Source organism: Podarcis tiliguerta (genome assembly GCF_965153285.1).
Source record: "Podarcis tiliguerta genome assembly, chromosome: Z".
NCBI classification, from domain to species: domain Eukaryota; kingdom Metazoa; phylum Chordata; class Lepidosauria; order Squamata; family Lacertidae; genus Podarcis; species Podarcis tiliguerta.
The window spans coordinates 14,590,246-14,607,298 of NC_139553.1; the positions used below are offsets into that span (position 1 = coordinate 14,590,246).

The 17,053-nt window shown below is 44.4% G+C and overlaps 1 protein-coding gene and 1 long non-coding RNA gene across 7 annotated transcripts; one reads left to right on the plus strand and one right to left on the minus strand.

Moving 5' to 3' along the window:
• Positions 1-2,781: 2,781 nt before the first annotated feature.
• SPACA9 (sperm acrosome associated 9) lies at positions 2,782-17,053 on the minus strand. 6 transcript variants are annotated; one of them, XM_083424080.1, is made up of 5 exons: positions 16,431-17,053; positions 12,839-12,994; positions 7,378-7,580; positions 4,129-4,276; positions 2,782-2,849 (listed from the first exon to the last, which is right to left on the minus strand). In XM_083424080.1, exons 2-5 carry the CDS (start codon positions 12,980-12,982, stop codon positions 2,841-2,843), a joined length of 504 nt encoding a protein of 167 aa, XP_083280206.1. In that variant the 5' UTR covers positions 12,983-12,994; positions 16,431-17,053; the 3' UTR covers positions 2,782-2,840. The 6 variants fall into 6 exon arrangements, with proteins under 6 accessions (XP_083280206.1, XP_083280205.1, XP_083280204.1 ...); XM_083424079.1 differs by having other exon boundaries at positions 16,754-17,012; XM_083424078.1 differs by having other exon boundaries at positions 16,644-16,995.
• LOC310669736 lies at positions 10,889-14,047 on the plus strand. Its single transcript, XR_014507339.1, has 2 exons — positions 10,889-11,818; positions 12,999-14,047. It is a non-coding gene; the product is annotated as an uncharacterized lncRNA (long non-coding RNA).

Below are 17,053 nucleotides of genomic sequence, written 5' to 3' on the forward strand. Positions count from 1 at the left end.
TCTTGCCAGATTCTAGGGTTGTGCGCTCATCTCACTCTATAGGCCGGGAGCCAGCGTTGTCCGCAGACACTTCCGGCCAGCGTGACAAGCTGCATCTGGCGAGCCAGCGCAGCACACGGAACGCCGTTTACCTTCCCGCTATTAAGCGGTCCCTATTTATCTACTTGCACCCGGGGGTGCTTTCGAACTGCTAGGTTGGCAGGTGCTGGGACCGAGCAACGGGAGCGCACCCCGCCGCGGGGATTCGAACCGCCGACCTTTCGATCGGCAAGTCCTAGGCACTGAGGCTTTAACCCACAGCGCCACCCGCATCCCATTTACATGTAGCAAAGTGCAAATTTCCCATTTTTCACTCATGTATGCTGGCTAGAAACAGTCTCTTGTCAAGATTAGCCTTACCTTAATGGGGGATTTAAAATAAATACAGGCAATAAGGGGTGTTATAGGAAGGGTAGGACCTCTGGGAGGGGGACACATTGTGCTTCTTCTGCAGTAATTTGTCCACCTTGGTTCCCATCCTGTACTCAGCTCTCATCTGTTGCTCCTTGAAGCTGTCAGCATGTGACAGCAGACACACCCTGGGAAATGGCTTTGACTGCCTGGCTAAACTAGGTAAGAGTAGCTGATGGGTCTCAAACCCTCAGTAGGTTAAGGACTTCCCTGCATGAGAAGACAGGCTCCAGCATATTGAGCGGACGAGATAAATAGTGGGTCCAATGATCAAGAGGGGGGTTTCTGCATGTGTTGTAGAGGAAAGTGAGGGGCAGGTGAGGCTTGTCAACATGGGAAGGTAGCCCATCTAGGAGAAGGAAAACTGGTCCTAAACCTTTGCTGCCTTGCATGATGTCTTCAGAAGCAGAAAAGGCTACACATATCTGGAGAAGACGGTTGGATGGCCTGGCAACTCCTGCAGCCAAGCTGATGCAAAACGTATTGCTCTGTTTTCCTTTGGACCACACCAGTGAGGCCGAGGGGGGCGGTTCCTGTCATCTGGGCAGCCCAGGACCACCTTACATACTGTGTCCTGGGGAGGTCACTTCGGTGCTGCTTACGCAGTGGTTTGACGTTATCCCTGGAGGCATAATCCATTCTTTTGAGACAGATGGATGCCAATGCAATAGTCTATAAATGGTTAATGCACAACATTCGGTGTGCTATTGTAGCAATAAAAGGGTACTATTCTATATGTTGGGGTGTGTGAATGACTTGATAGGAATATGTTGGATTTCTTGCATAAATCATTGGCTGGGATGGAGGCTGGGTTTGCCTTAATAAATACAGAAGAAATTTGGCACTTGGAAAAATAACTTTTATGGTTCACTGCTGATTTAATATTCAAGGGGGGATGCTTCCCTACCTGGATCAAAATGATTAAATATGTATTATATCAGAGAAAGGAAGCCAGCAAGATAGAAAAAGAGAAAAATAAATTACCTTCCAGCGCTTTCTAGTGCTAAGCAAGAATGCTTTGGTAGGTCTATAAACACCACCATAAATAATAAACATTTTATGCCGAAAGAGTTGGGGATGTAGGTTGAAAGGGCTCAATTATTCATTTATTTTACTTCCTGAATGCAGAGTAGAAACTCAAACCCCACAGTGCATTTTAACTTGCTACCTTACTACAAAGGTGTTGGTGGAAAGTGATAGCTATCTTATCTTACTCTTCTTTTTTTCTATTCTTTAAAGAAAATTAGAACTCATCTGACATCAGAGGACCAGTGGTGACTGGTGCTCATTGGGACTGGTAGGGCAGGAGGCAGGGAGCCCAACAGTAGGTGGCGCCAGAGCCAATGACAAGCAGAGCCAACTAATCCTACCTCTCCCCATCTTCCCTTAGCTGAGTTTTACAAGAGCAACACACAGACCGAGGAGGAGAAAGCTGGCAGGAAGTGCCACCCCCTGAACTGGTTGCAAACAAAGAAGACAGCTTACGTGGGGAGTGGCTGAGGGAAGATTGATGTTGGTGGGGCAGTGCCCCATTCACCCTAATGGACCAGTCTCCCCTGCAGAGAACTGGGATTCGTTTCTACCATTCTCCCACTATTATTGCAGCTTTTAAACCCACCTTTCTGCTCAGACTATCCCAGGCTAGGAAGTTTAAAGTCATGCAGTATTCTGAAAATAACAACAGAATATGTTAGAATAACAGAAAATGTTAGAAGAGCCTGGCTGCTGCATCAGGCCAGCGACTCATCTAGTCCAGCATCTTGTTTACACAGTGGCCAACCTGATGCTCCAGTGGGAAGCCAGCAAGCAAGAACTGAGCACAAGAGCATTCTCGCCACTTGTCACCTCCAGCAACTGATACACAGTGGTGTACATATCTAATAGTCATGATAGCCTTGTTCTCCATGATCTCATCTTTTTTTTTTTTAAGCCATCAGAATTGGTGGCCATCACTGCCTCTTGTGGGAAGGAGTTCCATAGTTTAATGATGCACTGTGTGATGAAATTCCTTCGCCTGTCTGGAATCTCCAAATGGGACAGTCAAAAAGAAGTAGAGGGAGGGTGTCTGGGAAGAATCTAGGAACTGGATTCGGGCCTAAATTTCCAATGTGGAGATGAAGATGAAGAGATGAAGAAAAAAGTCATAGTAATTAGAAGTGGGGGTACCATGTTGTAGATTTATGGGTTTAAAATTGGGGTGAGGGTAGTCCTGGGCCTGGGGTTCAAGTTTGCCTGTCCCTTCTCTACCACCCCCATCCCCGGGCTCAGCATAATTTTCCTTTAGTAATTTGATCACGAAAACACCTCTATAATTCTAGCAACGAGCTGCACTTGCAGGGGAAACAGCTTTATTCAGAAGCATCTTCCGGCAAGAGGCAAAAAAACAGGAGCTAAGGATCCTGCGAGGAGGGGAAAAAAAACAATCAGACAAAAGGAGTCGAGTTGTACTGACAAGATCTAATGTTAAAATGCTCCATTTCTTGAAAACAATGGATATTCCCTACCCCACCCCTGGCAGAAGTTGGTGTGAGTTTGCAAGAGGGAGAGAGAGCCTGGCATGCTGGAAATGTGTTTTTTTCCTTTTTTATGTTTCTTATGTTTCATTTTTCCAGAGGTGCTTAAAATTTTTTTTTAAAGTGCAATTCTGCCTTGAAAAGTGGTCCAAGTCTCCTGAGGTGACCTGGAATCTTACTTAAGTACAAAAATACTCCTCTCCTGCCCTGTGCTTTTCCTTCTATGTGTCAAAAAGCTTTACTCAACCAAATTCAGTGCTTCCAGAAACTCAGTGTATCCTGGTTTAACTGGTGCCAGGTGAGCTCTAAGTGGGTGTTCAAGTTTTTTGTTTCTTTTTAAGACCCTCTCAAAAATGTGTAGATGGATCCTCCTTTCTCTGGTTGTTTTACCACCTCTTTCCCCAGCTAAATAAGTAACCCATGTTAGAGTCATGATTTGGCCAGAGGTTCACACGGGGCGGACATGTAACACTCAAGCCTATAAGAAGTGCAGAAGAGGGGCAGCTGTCAAGGTGAATCAAAACCCTGTGATCTGATATGGTGGCCCACTAAACCTTCCCCTGCCTCCCCACAACTTGAGGTATCATTAAGTGCCTGGCGGACACCACACCAGTATTTGGTGGCGGCCTAATTTCACCACAGTAGGCCATTAATTCTGTAGGCCTGGTCTGCTCTAAAACTGGGGTTACTCGAACACTGTTGAGTAGGCTAAAGTATCTTCATCTGAGGGTGACCTGCTCCAAGAAAGGGATAAGATAGATCATGCTTGTCGCTACCAAAGCAGATGTATCTCTTTCTTTTCCCCCTCAGGAAAGGGCATAACTGAAGCAAATATAGGGAGACTGTTTTAATCGCCGGATGCTAAGCGAGCAGGCTGCTTTCTTTTTCTTTTTTTGGTCTTTACTCTCTCTCTCTTTTTTTAAAATGCGTGTTTGCCAGGCGGTCTCCAGGGCCCGTCGAGAAACTTCCGGATGGCCCTGCCTAGGCCACCCAGTTGCTTTAGCTTAACCCTCCTGTCCTCCCTCTCCCTGGCCTTTTCTGTCAAGCTAATGTAGGTCTGAGTGCCCTCGGAGATGAAAGCGGGCCGGCCTAAGTGGTCGCGGTCGCCCACACGGCGAATGGGCAGCTCTGCCTGGTTGTAGACGGCGGCCTTCCGGGCACTCACACTGTGTAACATGTTCCGCGGGAGCTTCTCAGTGTGAGCCACCCACTCCTTCATGCTGTCGAGGACGATGGGGATGAGGCTCACCACACCGCCGTAATGGTTCCGGGCTTCATCGCAGCTGAGGTGGTTCACAACATCGTGAGGGTACCTGTTGGACATTTGGGGGTGGCGGGGAGGAGAAGGCCAAAAGGCATTGGTACAGTCAATGGCAGTTCAGTGGTTTGGGGTCTTGGGCAGAGCCACTGAGAGCAGATTTGGGCCCTGGTGGTTTTTAATTTTTATTTATTTATTTTTATTTTTTGCACAGCCTCCAGCAAGGGCAGAGTGGCTAAAAATCTTTACAAGGGATATAAAAATAAATGTGTGATCTCATGTTTGTGCTAATAATAAATACAGTGGTACCTTGGGTTACATACGCTTCAGGTTACATACGCTTCAGGTTACAGACTCTGCTAACCCAGAAATAGTACCTCGGGTTATGAACTTTGCTTCAGGATGAGAACAGAAATCGTGCTCCGGCAGCGCAGCAGCAGCAGGAGGCCCCATTAGCTAAAGTGGTGCTTCAGGTTAAGAACAGTTTCAGGTTACGAACAGACCTCCGGAATGAATTAAGTACTCAACCCAAGGTACTACTGTATAATATTCATGTGCCAGCTGAGAACATTAAGGTCCCAACAGCTAATATCAGTAATAGAAGCACCCACGTGATCTCAGCTGAATTAACCAAATACTTTAAATGTTAAACTTGTACATGTAAGGCAACACAATGTGCATCACGCGACAACTTTGTTGTATTCACACAGAATTCACTTATGAGAACATACAGAGGTGACTGTGCATAATAAGATGAGGCTTTGTTGTCCTACTGTCAAAGCACAGAAGCTAATGTTAATACAGAGTCAGAAATAAATGGGAATGCTTGGTTCACAAGCACAAGTTTGCAAGCGGTTTTTCAATGGATGTCAGAAACAATGGATAAATAATGAGACAACCAAGACAAAAATATATGCAATATAGGCAGGCCCTGGGTCACCTTCTGACCCTCTTGTACTGGCTTCCCTGCCACCCTCATCAGCCCTGGTCATGAGTGGCCCTGAAACCTATTACTATTTCTGCAGCAGTCCTTGTCTTCAGCATTCTAGAACTATCCAATCAGCATAAAAGGGGAACTTTTCTGGCACTCATAAAAAGCCTCTTTGTGCTGCTGATTGGAGGCCAATCAGAGTGAAAGGAGGTGAGTCAGCTGCTGAGGATGGTCTCCTGGGGTCCCTCTGGATAAGATGCACTGGAAGGACACCAAGGAGTTGTCCTAAAAGCTGAGCATTTAGGAGCACTGGGGAAAGGTTCCTCAGTTTTAAGAGAAGGATGTGCTAGTTCTGTTATGTACAATGGAATGTCAATAAAAACACAACTTAAGTCACTCCAAAATAAGATACTGAAGCACTCAAAATCATTTGGCTGTGTTCATGCACAGAAAACATGGAAATCTGCACCAACTGTTGGAATGCATCCTGCATCATCATCATCATCATCATTATTATATAATTTTACAAGATAATTTCATAATCCCAAAAGGGGATCCTGCACTTTTAAATTTTCCACTACTCTACTGTGGCGGTTACAGAACAATCCCCCCCCCTCAACTATTTGTAGGCCTTCCTCCTTGGATTGACAACAGGTCGGAGTAGGGAAAAGCCAGGCCCCTTCTGTGTGATACGCCTCTTCCTCCATGTGTCTCAAAAAGTTAGATCTGTGAAGCTCTTCAGGTAGTTCTGGGAGAGCTGCCTATATGGAACACTACACAGCCACTGCCAGTCAGTATAGACCAGCCTTTCTCAACCTTGGGTTCCCAGTTGTTGTTGGACTATATCTCTCATCATTCATAGCTAGCATGACCAATGGTCAGGGATGATGGGAGTTTTATTCAAACATCATCTGGGACCCAAGGTTAAAAGATGCTGTTGTAGACAGTACTGAGCTAGATGAACCCCAATGGTCTGACTCAATGTAAGGCAGCTTCCTATGTTCTTATATAATGGGGAAGGGCTGTAGTGCAGTTATGGGCAGAAGTTCACAGGTTTAATTCCTGGTGTCTCCAGGTAGAGGCAGGAGAGATCTCTGCCTGAAAAGCTGAAGAGCTTCAGTGCAGACTGAGCTATATGGAACAATGATCTGGTTCGGCAGACAACTTCTTATTTACATGATCCTTTTATTCAGAACCAGGAGCACTGGAATCTTATTTAATTATGGGGGAAGGGCTGTAGTTCAATGGTAAAGCATCTGTTCTGCATGCAGGAAGTCCTGGGTTCAATCCCCACCGACATTTCCAGCTAGGGCTGGGGAGGCATCCCTTCTGAAACCCTGGAGAGGTGCTGCTAGTCAGTGTAGACCTGAGCTTTCCAAACTGTGTGTCGGCTGCAGTGTGTAGGTGTGTCATGTGAACACTCCTCGCCCTCCTATTGGGGCTGGAAAGGGGTTTAACCTCTGGTTTGCTAGTAAAACTGAATTACTGTGTTGTGAAATGATGCTTGTCTAAAAGGTTTGTTACCAACCTGAAAAGTTTGGAAAGCTCTGGTGTAGACAATTCTGAGCTAGATGGAGATTCAGCAGAAAGCAGCTCCCTACATGCCTATTTAAATCATCCTTTAATTCAGAACCATCAGGACTGGAATCCTGGCTTTCAGGGGAAATGCCACAACTCGGTGACAGAACATCTTGCTTTGCATGCAGACGATCCCAAGTACAATTCCTGACATCTCCAGGAAGGGCTGGGATATACTCTTATCTGAAACCTGAGGAACCTCTGTGCATCAGTGTAGACAATACTGAGCTAGATGGACCAAAGGTCTGGCTCTGTATAAAGCAACTTCATGTGTTCATCAGGAGCACTTACAGCTCAGTAGTGGAGCACCAGCTTTTCATACAGAAGGCCATAGGTTCAGTCTTTGCCATCTCTAGCTAGGGCTGGGAATGTTTCCTGCCCAAAATCGTGGGGTGCCACTGCCTGCCAGTGTATACAATACTGAGCTAGATGGATCAGTGGGTCTGACTTGGTTTATAGCAGCTTTTTATGCTGCTGTTCAGAATAATGGGGACTGGAATGTTGCTTTGTTTTCAGATGAAGTACAAGACATATGGCAGCTTCCTATGTTGCTATGATGGCATTAGCCAACTTGGCTCCCTCCAGATGTTTTGGGTGACAGTCCCCACCAGCCCCAGCCAGCCCATGCTCTACAAATAAATACCTACTTGGCTCTGATCCCACTGAGGTCATTGCTGTGGCTCACCAACGTTTTGCACTTGTCCAAGAGGGCATTGGTGACACTGTTACCAGGGTGTAGGGATTCCAGCCGTTGGCAAAGTTTGTTCAAGTCGCTGCAGATGCTGAGGAACAGGAGCAGGATACGTTTGTCAGTGGAGTTGTTGCAGTAATGGTCCGTGTAGGTCTGCACCTGCCGGACACACAAGGGGGAAGGAGGGCGAGTTATACCAACTGGCAAGGGCAGGGCCGGAGCTAGCATGGTGGAAGTCTATATGAATTTCAGAATCAGCAGCTCTTTTTTTAAAAAAAGTTGTTAACGGAAAAAACAAGTGCAAAGTTAATAAAATTTAAGAAAACAAAGTCAAAAGTGTGAAACATAAATCATCACAGCCTCCAAGGACAAAAGTACAAAGACACAGCACAACTCCAAAGGGATAGTAAAGTTTTCACTTATACAAATATTCCCTTTACAAATAATAAAGATATATAGAGAACAAAGGTATTCTCCACCTGTGAGTTCCATCATTATTGAGAATAAAGGTACTGTGTAGTCTTAATTGAGTGTGAGGTTAGGTAGGCAAGAGGCTTAGGTTCAGAGTAAAAGGATGCCTTTATGGCCAGGCGAAAGCATTCAAGGAGGATGCAAAGCAGGGCTATCGGGGAGCATGTTCTGGGAGGGGGGTGTCCAAGGGGCAGATAGAGTGGCCTTGGGGGGCACATCTGGCCTCCAGGCCTGAGTTCCATATGCCTGTCCTAATGGGCTTTGGAAAACGTTCCTGGAACACACAGCGAAAGTTTGTGTGATTCATCTCCTTCCTTGTTTGGATGGGGCTTAACCCAGCCTTCTCTTCCACTGTATGCATGATGGCTGCAGCCAGAGATCCTTCGTCTCTCCAAAGAAGCTTGCAGTTTTTCTGGTTTTAGTTTGTGTTTGAATGATATATCTATATTAGGGTATGCATTGCTTAGAGATTTTTGAACAATTAAGCTTTGGGGAAGGACTGGTTCAAACCTCAATAGCTTCTCTAGGTAGGTCTGGGAGAGATTCCTGCCTGAAACCCCAGAGAGCTGCTGCCAGTCAGTGTATACAGTACTGAGCTAGATGGGCCAATAGGTCTGATTCAGTCAGCTTCCTACGTTCCTAAGCTGTATATAAATGCTTTTAAATAAGCAAAATAATCTAGGTGCCTTGGATAAAATGATCCTCAAAAAAACAATAAATGATAGTTATACAGTTCTACCTAAATCCAGGACAACTACCAGGAACTAGGACATTGAACCTGCAAAAAGGAGTTATTTCCTAGTCCTGACAATTGTTTGGAGACAAATACTGTCACCTCTTGTGCTTATTTTTTTTTGTTACTTTGCCTTTTTCACGCAAGAGAATGCAAACAGGGTGGGGTGGGGGTGGGGGTGGGGGGGTTGTTGCAGGGAAAAGATAATGGGGTGCAGAGGTTGCTGGCTTCAATCCGGTTCAGGCCGGTCACCTGCTGCAAATCTGTATCCTCAATTGGCTGCTTGGCAGTCTCGGGTCAGCCGTTAGTGGACAGGCAAGCTCACTGCGCAACAGAAGCCACTCACAGTGGCTCTGCTTAATTGAGTCCCGGGATGACAGACTCAGCGGAAAAGGGCCAAGGTTGCCCAGGCAGGTCTGAGTGAACTCCCCTCCTCCTTCCTTTTTAAGTGGCCCCACCAGATTTTGAGCTCGGCCACATCGCCAAGATGGAGAGCTGTTGCCACGTACATTCCCTAATGGAAGGAATAGATCAAAATAACTGTGCATGTTACTTGCTGGAGGGTCTCTGAGGATACCCGTTCCTTCCCAAAAGGTAGAAGGCAGATGCTTGAACCTTTGACCATTCCTGGTTGTTAAAGAATCTTTAGCTGATTCCTCACACCTGTGCTTTACTACTACTACAAAGTGCTTGTCTGAAGTACCTTATTTATCTTGGGGAACCTTATTACGACAGCCTGGCTTAGTAGGCCTATGAGTGTGTGTGTGTGGCCCAACTTACATGTGGGGAGGTTAAAGGACAGAGAGAAGCAGCACTTTAAGGCAGACTTTCCCCAACCTTGGGTCCCCAGATGATGTTGGACTACAATTCCCATCATCCATGTTCAGGGCTAGCTCCCTGATCACTGACCACGCTGGCTGGGGTGGGTGCGTGGGGCTGATAGGAATGTAGTCAATAACATTTGGATGGCGCCACTTTGGCTACCTGTGACTTAAGTACATATGTATTACACGTTAGGCCAGTTGTCTGCAATCTGGTGTCCTGTGGGGAAGGGTTGTGGCTCACCTGCTTTGCATGCAGAAGGTCCTGGGTTCAATCTCTGGCATCTCCAGGTAGGGCTGGGAACCCTAGAGAGCCACTGCCAATCACTGTAGGCAATACTGAACAAGATGGACCAAAAATATGATTCAGTGAAAAGGCAGCTTCTAATATCCCTGTTTAATTCAGCCTCTGCTGCAAATGACTTGTAGCAGCAGAGCAAAGGTTCAATCCCCGGCGTCTCCAGGTAGGGCTGGGAGAGGCTGACTGCCTGAAACCCTGGAGGGCTGCTGCCAGCCTGTGGGGAGCTAGATGGACCATGTGTTTTTAACTTCTTAGACTCATTCAGCCTTTAACTTAAAAACATAATAATTTTGGAAGGAAATAAGCCGTTCACATTCCACTGTATGTGTGTGTTTTAATTTTTTTCTTAGTCTTAAGTATATTTAATATATTTGCAACATTCTGAATATCGTTTTTTCTTCTTTCTGCCGAAGATCATTTGGATGAACTTGAACTGAGCTTGCTTGTTTTTCAGAGGGATGAAGATGAACAGAAATTAGTTCCTGTTTGGACATGCCACACCTGAGCAAGAACTACTTGCTTTTCAAAAAATTACCTTTCCAAGTTCTGGACATCTAGAGTATGAGTATACATGGAGCGTTAGAAGACGAAGAAAAAATAAATTTGAGCAGGTAGGAGGGGACAAATATACATGGCGACCCAGAAAGAAACAAATATTTGGATTTGGCTGGGGTGGAGGGAACAATATGCTGTTGCTTGGTACTCCTGTCTGCTTGTTTCTGCACTTCTGCCTTAACTGTACATTTGTAAATAAGCAGATTATCACAAAGAGAATAAAGGGCTCCATAGCACTTTCCTCTTTTTTAAAAAAAGACTACTCTGTAAACATGGTAAAAGCTTCCCTTGGGAAAGGGATAACTTTGAAATGACTAGCAAGAGATCAGCCTGCTTTTAAAAAAGCATGTTGTTCAAGTGGAATGCTTATTATGTGACTCCCCTTCCCCAGGTCTAAATGTTATTGCGAACTGGAAGTGTGAAAAATGAGGTTGTTTTATTTATTTATTTTTAAAAGAGAAATATTCCAAGACTGATCACTTAAGAGCTGACACATTTTTCCACGTTAGTACAACTCAGAAAGAATCTGTGTGTCCCCCAAGGAGGGAGAGGCAGGGTCTTCATTCATCATTCCACTTTTGACACATAGCCATTATTTTTAATAGGCGGTTTCCAAAGTTATAGTTACACCATGGGGACGCACACTGTGGGGTGAGGGAAAGTGGTGTGTGTGTCAGAGAGAGAGAGAGAGAGAGAGAGAGAGAGAGAGAGAGAGAGATGGGAAAAGGCTGTTGCTATAATACATTATGGATTCCAGATTTACCAAGGAGCAGCGAAGGACAGTATGTCCTCAATCATCTATGAAAAAGAGATGGTTATGATGGATTAACTGCATTCCTTTCAATGGGCCAAAGGAGTTATTAATTGCACTCAAGGATAAGTGAACCCAAAATCTATGTTGCTGGATACGGTTCCCAAACACTACTGTTGGTTGCTGGTTTGAAAACTATGGTTGTTGAGAAGAAAACAGCACATAGGGTTTATAATTTTCACTGTGAAGATGTGAAACTGTTTCCAACTCTCTTGCTTTCATTGTAATCAGGGGTCAGCAAACTTTTTCAGCAGGGGGCCGGTCCACTGTCCCTCAGACCTTCTGGGAGGCCGGACTATATTTTGAAAAATAATAATAAATGAACGAATTTCTATGCCCCACAAATAACCCAGAGATGCATTTTAAATAAAAGGGCACATTCTACTCATGTAAAAATACGCTGATTCCCAGACCATCCGTGGGCCGGATTTAGAAGGCGATTGGGCCCGATCCGGCACCTGGGCCTTTGTTTGCCTACCCATGATTGTAATGCTAGAGTTTGTGAGTAGACACCAAGTCTATGTTTTGTTTTAGTTAGCATACTATGTTTGTTCCTAGAATCATAATTGTAGAGTTGGAAAGGTGCCCTGTTTCATCTAGTCCAACGCCCTGCAATGCAGAAATCTCAACTAAAGCATCCCTGACAGATGGCCATCCAACCTCTGCTTAAAAACCTCCAAGGAAGGAGAATCCACCAGCTCCCAAGTGAGTCTTTTCCACAACCCTTACCATCAGAAAGTTCTTCCTAATGTTTAGTTTAAATCTCCTATTTTGCAATTTGGGTACATTGGTTCGGGCCTTTATGTTATGTTTGTATAAGTCCTCCCCCCTCCCCCCAAAATCCAGTAAAGATATATAGTAAGGTTTGGTTGACATAGGCTCTCCTTTCCTTCTTACATGATTAACTAAAAAAGCAAACAATGTTTGAATCTTTATGTTAAAACCTTGTAATTTATTTTGCACTCAAACATCCATAACGGATATGTTTTAGAAATGGTATACACTACGGAAGTCTTCATTTATTGGTTTTTTTGTTTTGACAACTGTAATTTTTTATTTTTTCTTTTTATGTGTTTTAAAATTTAATAAAGATTAATGGGGGGGGGGGGAATCAGGGGGAAGAGAAAAAAAACTAGGATGGGTGAATCTGTCCATTTCAGTATATCTGTTTCAATTCTCACCATCAGTTTGTGATATTTTTTTAAGTCCTCATGAAAATTCATAAGCATTTTAGTGCAAATTTATACTAATATATATGCAATTTTGTCTAAATATATGAATTTCCTCTAATGTGATGCATTTTGCATGCACTTTTCATTTATATTATGTACATTTACGCACTCTTCACCCTAGTTATGTTAATAATTTCTTGGCGCATTTTTGGACCTGCATCACACAATTCAGAGAAGCATAGATTTCGAAAGGAGGCTGCATTTCGGTTTTCCAAAATTGCACTGGAAAGTATGCATTACGTAGAGTCACCTGTAAACACAGAGAAACCTAGGAAGCTGCCTTACACAGAGTCAGCCCCTTGGTACATCACTGTCTATACTGACTGGCAATGACTCTCCAAGGTTTCAGGGAGGAATCTCTCCCAGCCCTACCTGGAGATGCCATGGTGGATTGAACCTGAGACCTTCTGTAACCAAAGCAGATGCTTTACCACTGAGCTATGGCCTGAACTGGATTTCTCCCTCATCCCCTAGTTCTGAGATCTCTCCATACCTGTCCGATGCTTGACACAGGCTTGATTTTGTCATGGGCATTCTCTCGGGTGTGTTCCAGCGCAGTAATGAAGGTGAACTGCTGTTGCTGGAAGATCTTGTAAGTCTGTTCGATGTTCCGCAGGCTCTCCTTGATTTCATTCATTTTCCCCTGCTCCTAGGATTTAGAAGAAACAAGGAGACATTTGTTCAATCTCTTCGCCCAGCTGTGAGTCGTAAAGGGCCTCTCCCTGCAAGGCCCTTTCCATCTGGCTTAGCGAGTGAGGCCCAGACTCACCAGCTCTACTAAAGAGGCTCCTGTGAGACCAGAGGGACATCACTATGCCTGACAACAACTATTGGATTCTTTTGCCCCATCTTTTTGTGCCTGCCTAACAGCCGTGTCATGCTTATAATATTTTATTCTCTTGTTAATTATGCTGTTTTAAATGTGCATTTTATATTTGACTTTCCTTAGCAATGCTTTCTTTTGAAATGTTTAAGACTTTTTTTTGTTAACTTTGTTTGTGTTAAATATGTATTCTGTAGTTGACCTCCTTTGTAGTTTTATTTTGAAATCTTCAAGATATTTTAGTTTTCTGTTAATTATGTTGCTTTGACTGTATACTCTAACTTTTACTTTCCTCAGATTGTTTTATTGATGTTTTAATATTCTGTAAACCGCTTTGAGATTTTTCTTAAAAATATTAAGTGGTATAGAAATGAAACAAACAAACAAACAAGCTTTTATAAAGCCAGTACATGCCTTATAGTTGTGATCGCTATTTCCTTACATAATTACCTGCATAAATGTTGACGCCTGCATTGTCCTTTTGCACTATCTGAATGGAATTAGACCTAGTACTTTTTATTATCTATTTGTTCATTGAATTATTATAGCCTATATTCCCCCTTCCCCACAAAAGGAACTCAAGATAGCATGCATGATACTTCCCCATCTCATTTAATCCCTACAGTAACCCTGATGGGGATGGATTGAGGATTAAATCCGTAAATAAAAATTTAAACCCCTTGTCCCATGTGTGTGGAGGAAATATGAGAGTAAACAGGCTATGAAGCCTTTTTAGCAGAGTAAAAACACTTATGTGCTTTTGCAACTTACTGGAAGATAAGGATTTGACAATTACACCTATTATCCCTGTTTATTTTTGGTTTGCTGAGCATTCTTTCCTCTCTGTCCCCATTGTTAAGATTGATTAACATTGTTAAGATTGATGTTTTAGTAAAAACAAAAAGGTTTACTTACATTTCAATGCGGGCAGCAAATACTTCAAAGTGGTATGCAGGTAATAATACTTAGTTACAAAATACAAAATAGGTTTCCAAAATGGAGTCAGTACATTTCCAAGCACAATTTAAAGTGTTGGTGTTGACCTTTCATGCTCTAAACGGCCTTGGCCCATTATGCCTGAAGGAGTGTCTCCACCCCCATCGTTCAGCCAAGACACTGAAGTCCAGCACTGAGGGCCTTCTGGCTGTTCCCTCACTGTGAGAAGCAAAGTTACAGGGAACCAGCCAGAGGGCCTTCTTGGTAGTAGTGCCCACCCTGTGGAACGCCCTCCCATCAAATGTCAAAGACATAAACAACTACATGACTTTTAGAAGGCATCTGAAGGCAGCTCTGTATAGGGAAGTATTTAATATTTATTGTGTTTTTATATTTTTCTGGAAGCCACCTAGAGTGGCTGGGGCACCCCAGGCAGATGGGTGGCATTCAAAAAAAATAAAATTATTAGCCTACCTTGCAGGGTTATTATGAGGATAAAAGGGGGTAACTGTGTACACTGCTGAACTTCTTGGAGGAAAAGTAGGGTGGAAGTATAACAACAAATAATGATAACAAACAGCCCCATTCTGAGTTTTGTCTGTTGGTCATGCTAGAGTGTGACCAAAATTATAAAGAGTGTGGAATAGGCTTTTCCCCCTTTCCCCCACATGCCAGGTTGCCTCCCGTAACTTCTGAATATACAGTCAGCAGATTGCAATCTTCTAAAATACTTAATATGTGTTTGCTTCATATCCCACCCATCTTCTCATTTGATGGAGAAGCTTGATCTTAACACTAATGACTTCCCAGGTGGTTCGATTATTGGTGCTTATCCATTTGCGGACACCCGAAGCTATCTTGCCATAGAAGAGCCCAGTTGCAAGATGTGTGTGTGTGTGTGTGTTTAAAGGGAGAGTGGGAAAGATATATCACAATCTAACTCTGCAGCCCCTGATCCCCAAACAGTAAGTCAATATGGTTGTAATGATACAGCAGAAACAGACCTCCAGTCCAGAAAAGACTGACGGACAATCAGGTGCCATAAACCCTAGTGAGTCGATTGTAAACATAATACGGCAATGCATCAACTGTGATGCCATGAAAAGACCGAGGGGACAGAAGCCTCCTCTTGGCTAGCATAAAACAGTGGCCCAAGTGACTTCAGATTTCCTCCTGGTCATTAAACGCAAAGGCTAGCTTGATGGACGTTGGAATGAGGGGCTCCCGCAGCTGATGTTAACCTTTGCTTGCTTGCACCTATTGGGGGAGACAGGATTCTAGAAGTGGTGGTGGCTTTTCTAGCATGGATCATGCAAATTTATAAGCTGAGATTGGGGGGGGGGCATTTATAGGATGTGCTGTGGCTCCCTATCTAGATTGGTCTGTGGTTTAGGTTTGCCAGATCTTTGGTTCTGATCTGGAGTCTCCAGGTTTCACTGGCCCCCTCCAAGTGGAAGGCGGAGAGGGCATGTGCATGTGTGTAGGTAGGTAGACAGGTAGGTAGGTATCTGGTGACACAGGGCAAGAAAAACTTCCTATTCTTCAGGATGGGGAGATGTAGGGAATATAACCTTGGCTCAAGGGCCAGGGTTGCATATCAACTCCTTCAAATGAAGGCAGGTCAGAAACTGAACACTGATGCCCAGAATGGTTTGTATAAGAATTAGCCAGTCTCATTCACTTACCTCCTTCCTGAGAGGAGTGTCTAGGAAAGGTATGGGACATTGTACTGTTAGAAATTCGGACACACCAACAGAGTCTTTAATGGTGCATCTAAAATAGATCACTTCTATTCAATGTGGGATGTTTATTCTCTTATGTAAACTTGACTGGCACAGCCCACTGAACTCCCTGTTTTACAGGTAAACATGCAGAGAACTAAATTTATTGAGAACTAAATTGACTCCTCTTCTTCTCTCTACATGCAATAGTTGTTCCTTGCTGCATTGCACACTATGTTGTTTCCCCCTCCCGTTCTTCAGTATCCTTAATTATTTTTACCATTATTTTTGCTGCATTTTGCATTCGCTTATGTCTGCAACCCTTCTGCTATGAGAAATGGCAATAAAAGTTAAAACAAAAAAGAAAAAGAAAAAATAATAAGTTGCTGTTTTGAACATCTCCTGCCCCTGATTTGAAGGAGGCCAGCCCAGAGCAGTGACTTGTACAGAGACACAATAGACACCCACCTCTTAGACCAAGCAAATCTGCTTTGTTCCTGCACCAGGGGGTATTGAATGAGAGAGATATACCTGGTTCAGGGACCCAGCAGAGTTACCTAGCCCTAGCAGACGCAGACTGAATGTCAGCCCATGCAGCAACATACCAGACAGCCTTTTCGTTATTCCTCGGATTCCCAGGAACCTTTTGTTGTTTAACCTGCTTTGATTTACAGTTCTCTTCTGGCACACAAGTTTGAGAACTGGAGACCAACTAAATAAACTGAGTTACACCAGTGGGGGTGCCCTTCTGGGCTTTGCAGTTGTTCCCAGAGAGATGGGTCTGTGTGTCTGTGTGCCTTAGATCAGGCTTCCCTAACCTGGTGCCCTCCAGATGTTTTGGACTGCAACTCCCATCAGCCCGGCAGGGGAGATGCTGGTGGTTGAACCTGAGACCTTCTGTCTGCCACGACGCCGCTCTGACACTGACCTCCGGCCGCTTTCCCGTTCAAACGCCGTTTTAGAATGTTCTCAGCGCAAAGCGCGCGCGTCAACTCCGCAGCCTTCCCAAGAACCCTGTGAGGTAGGTCGGAGACAGGAATGTCATTAACTTGTCTCTCCGACTGCAGCTTCAGGCTTCCTCCTCCCTCCGCTCCTTTCCCCGATTGTGCATGTCCCGAAGCCGCCTCGGCCGCGGGCGCTGGCTGTTGTTGGCACTCGCTGGCTCCTTGCCGGAGGCAAGCGGCCGGAGCAATTGTTACCCGCGTCACCCCGGGCAACCGGGGTGTGT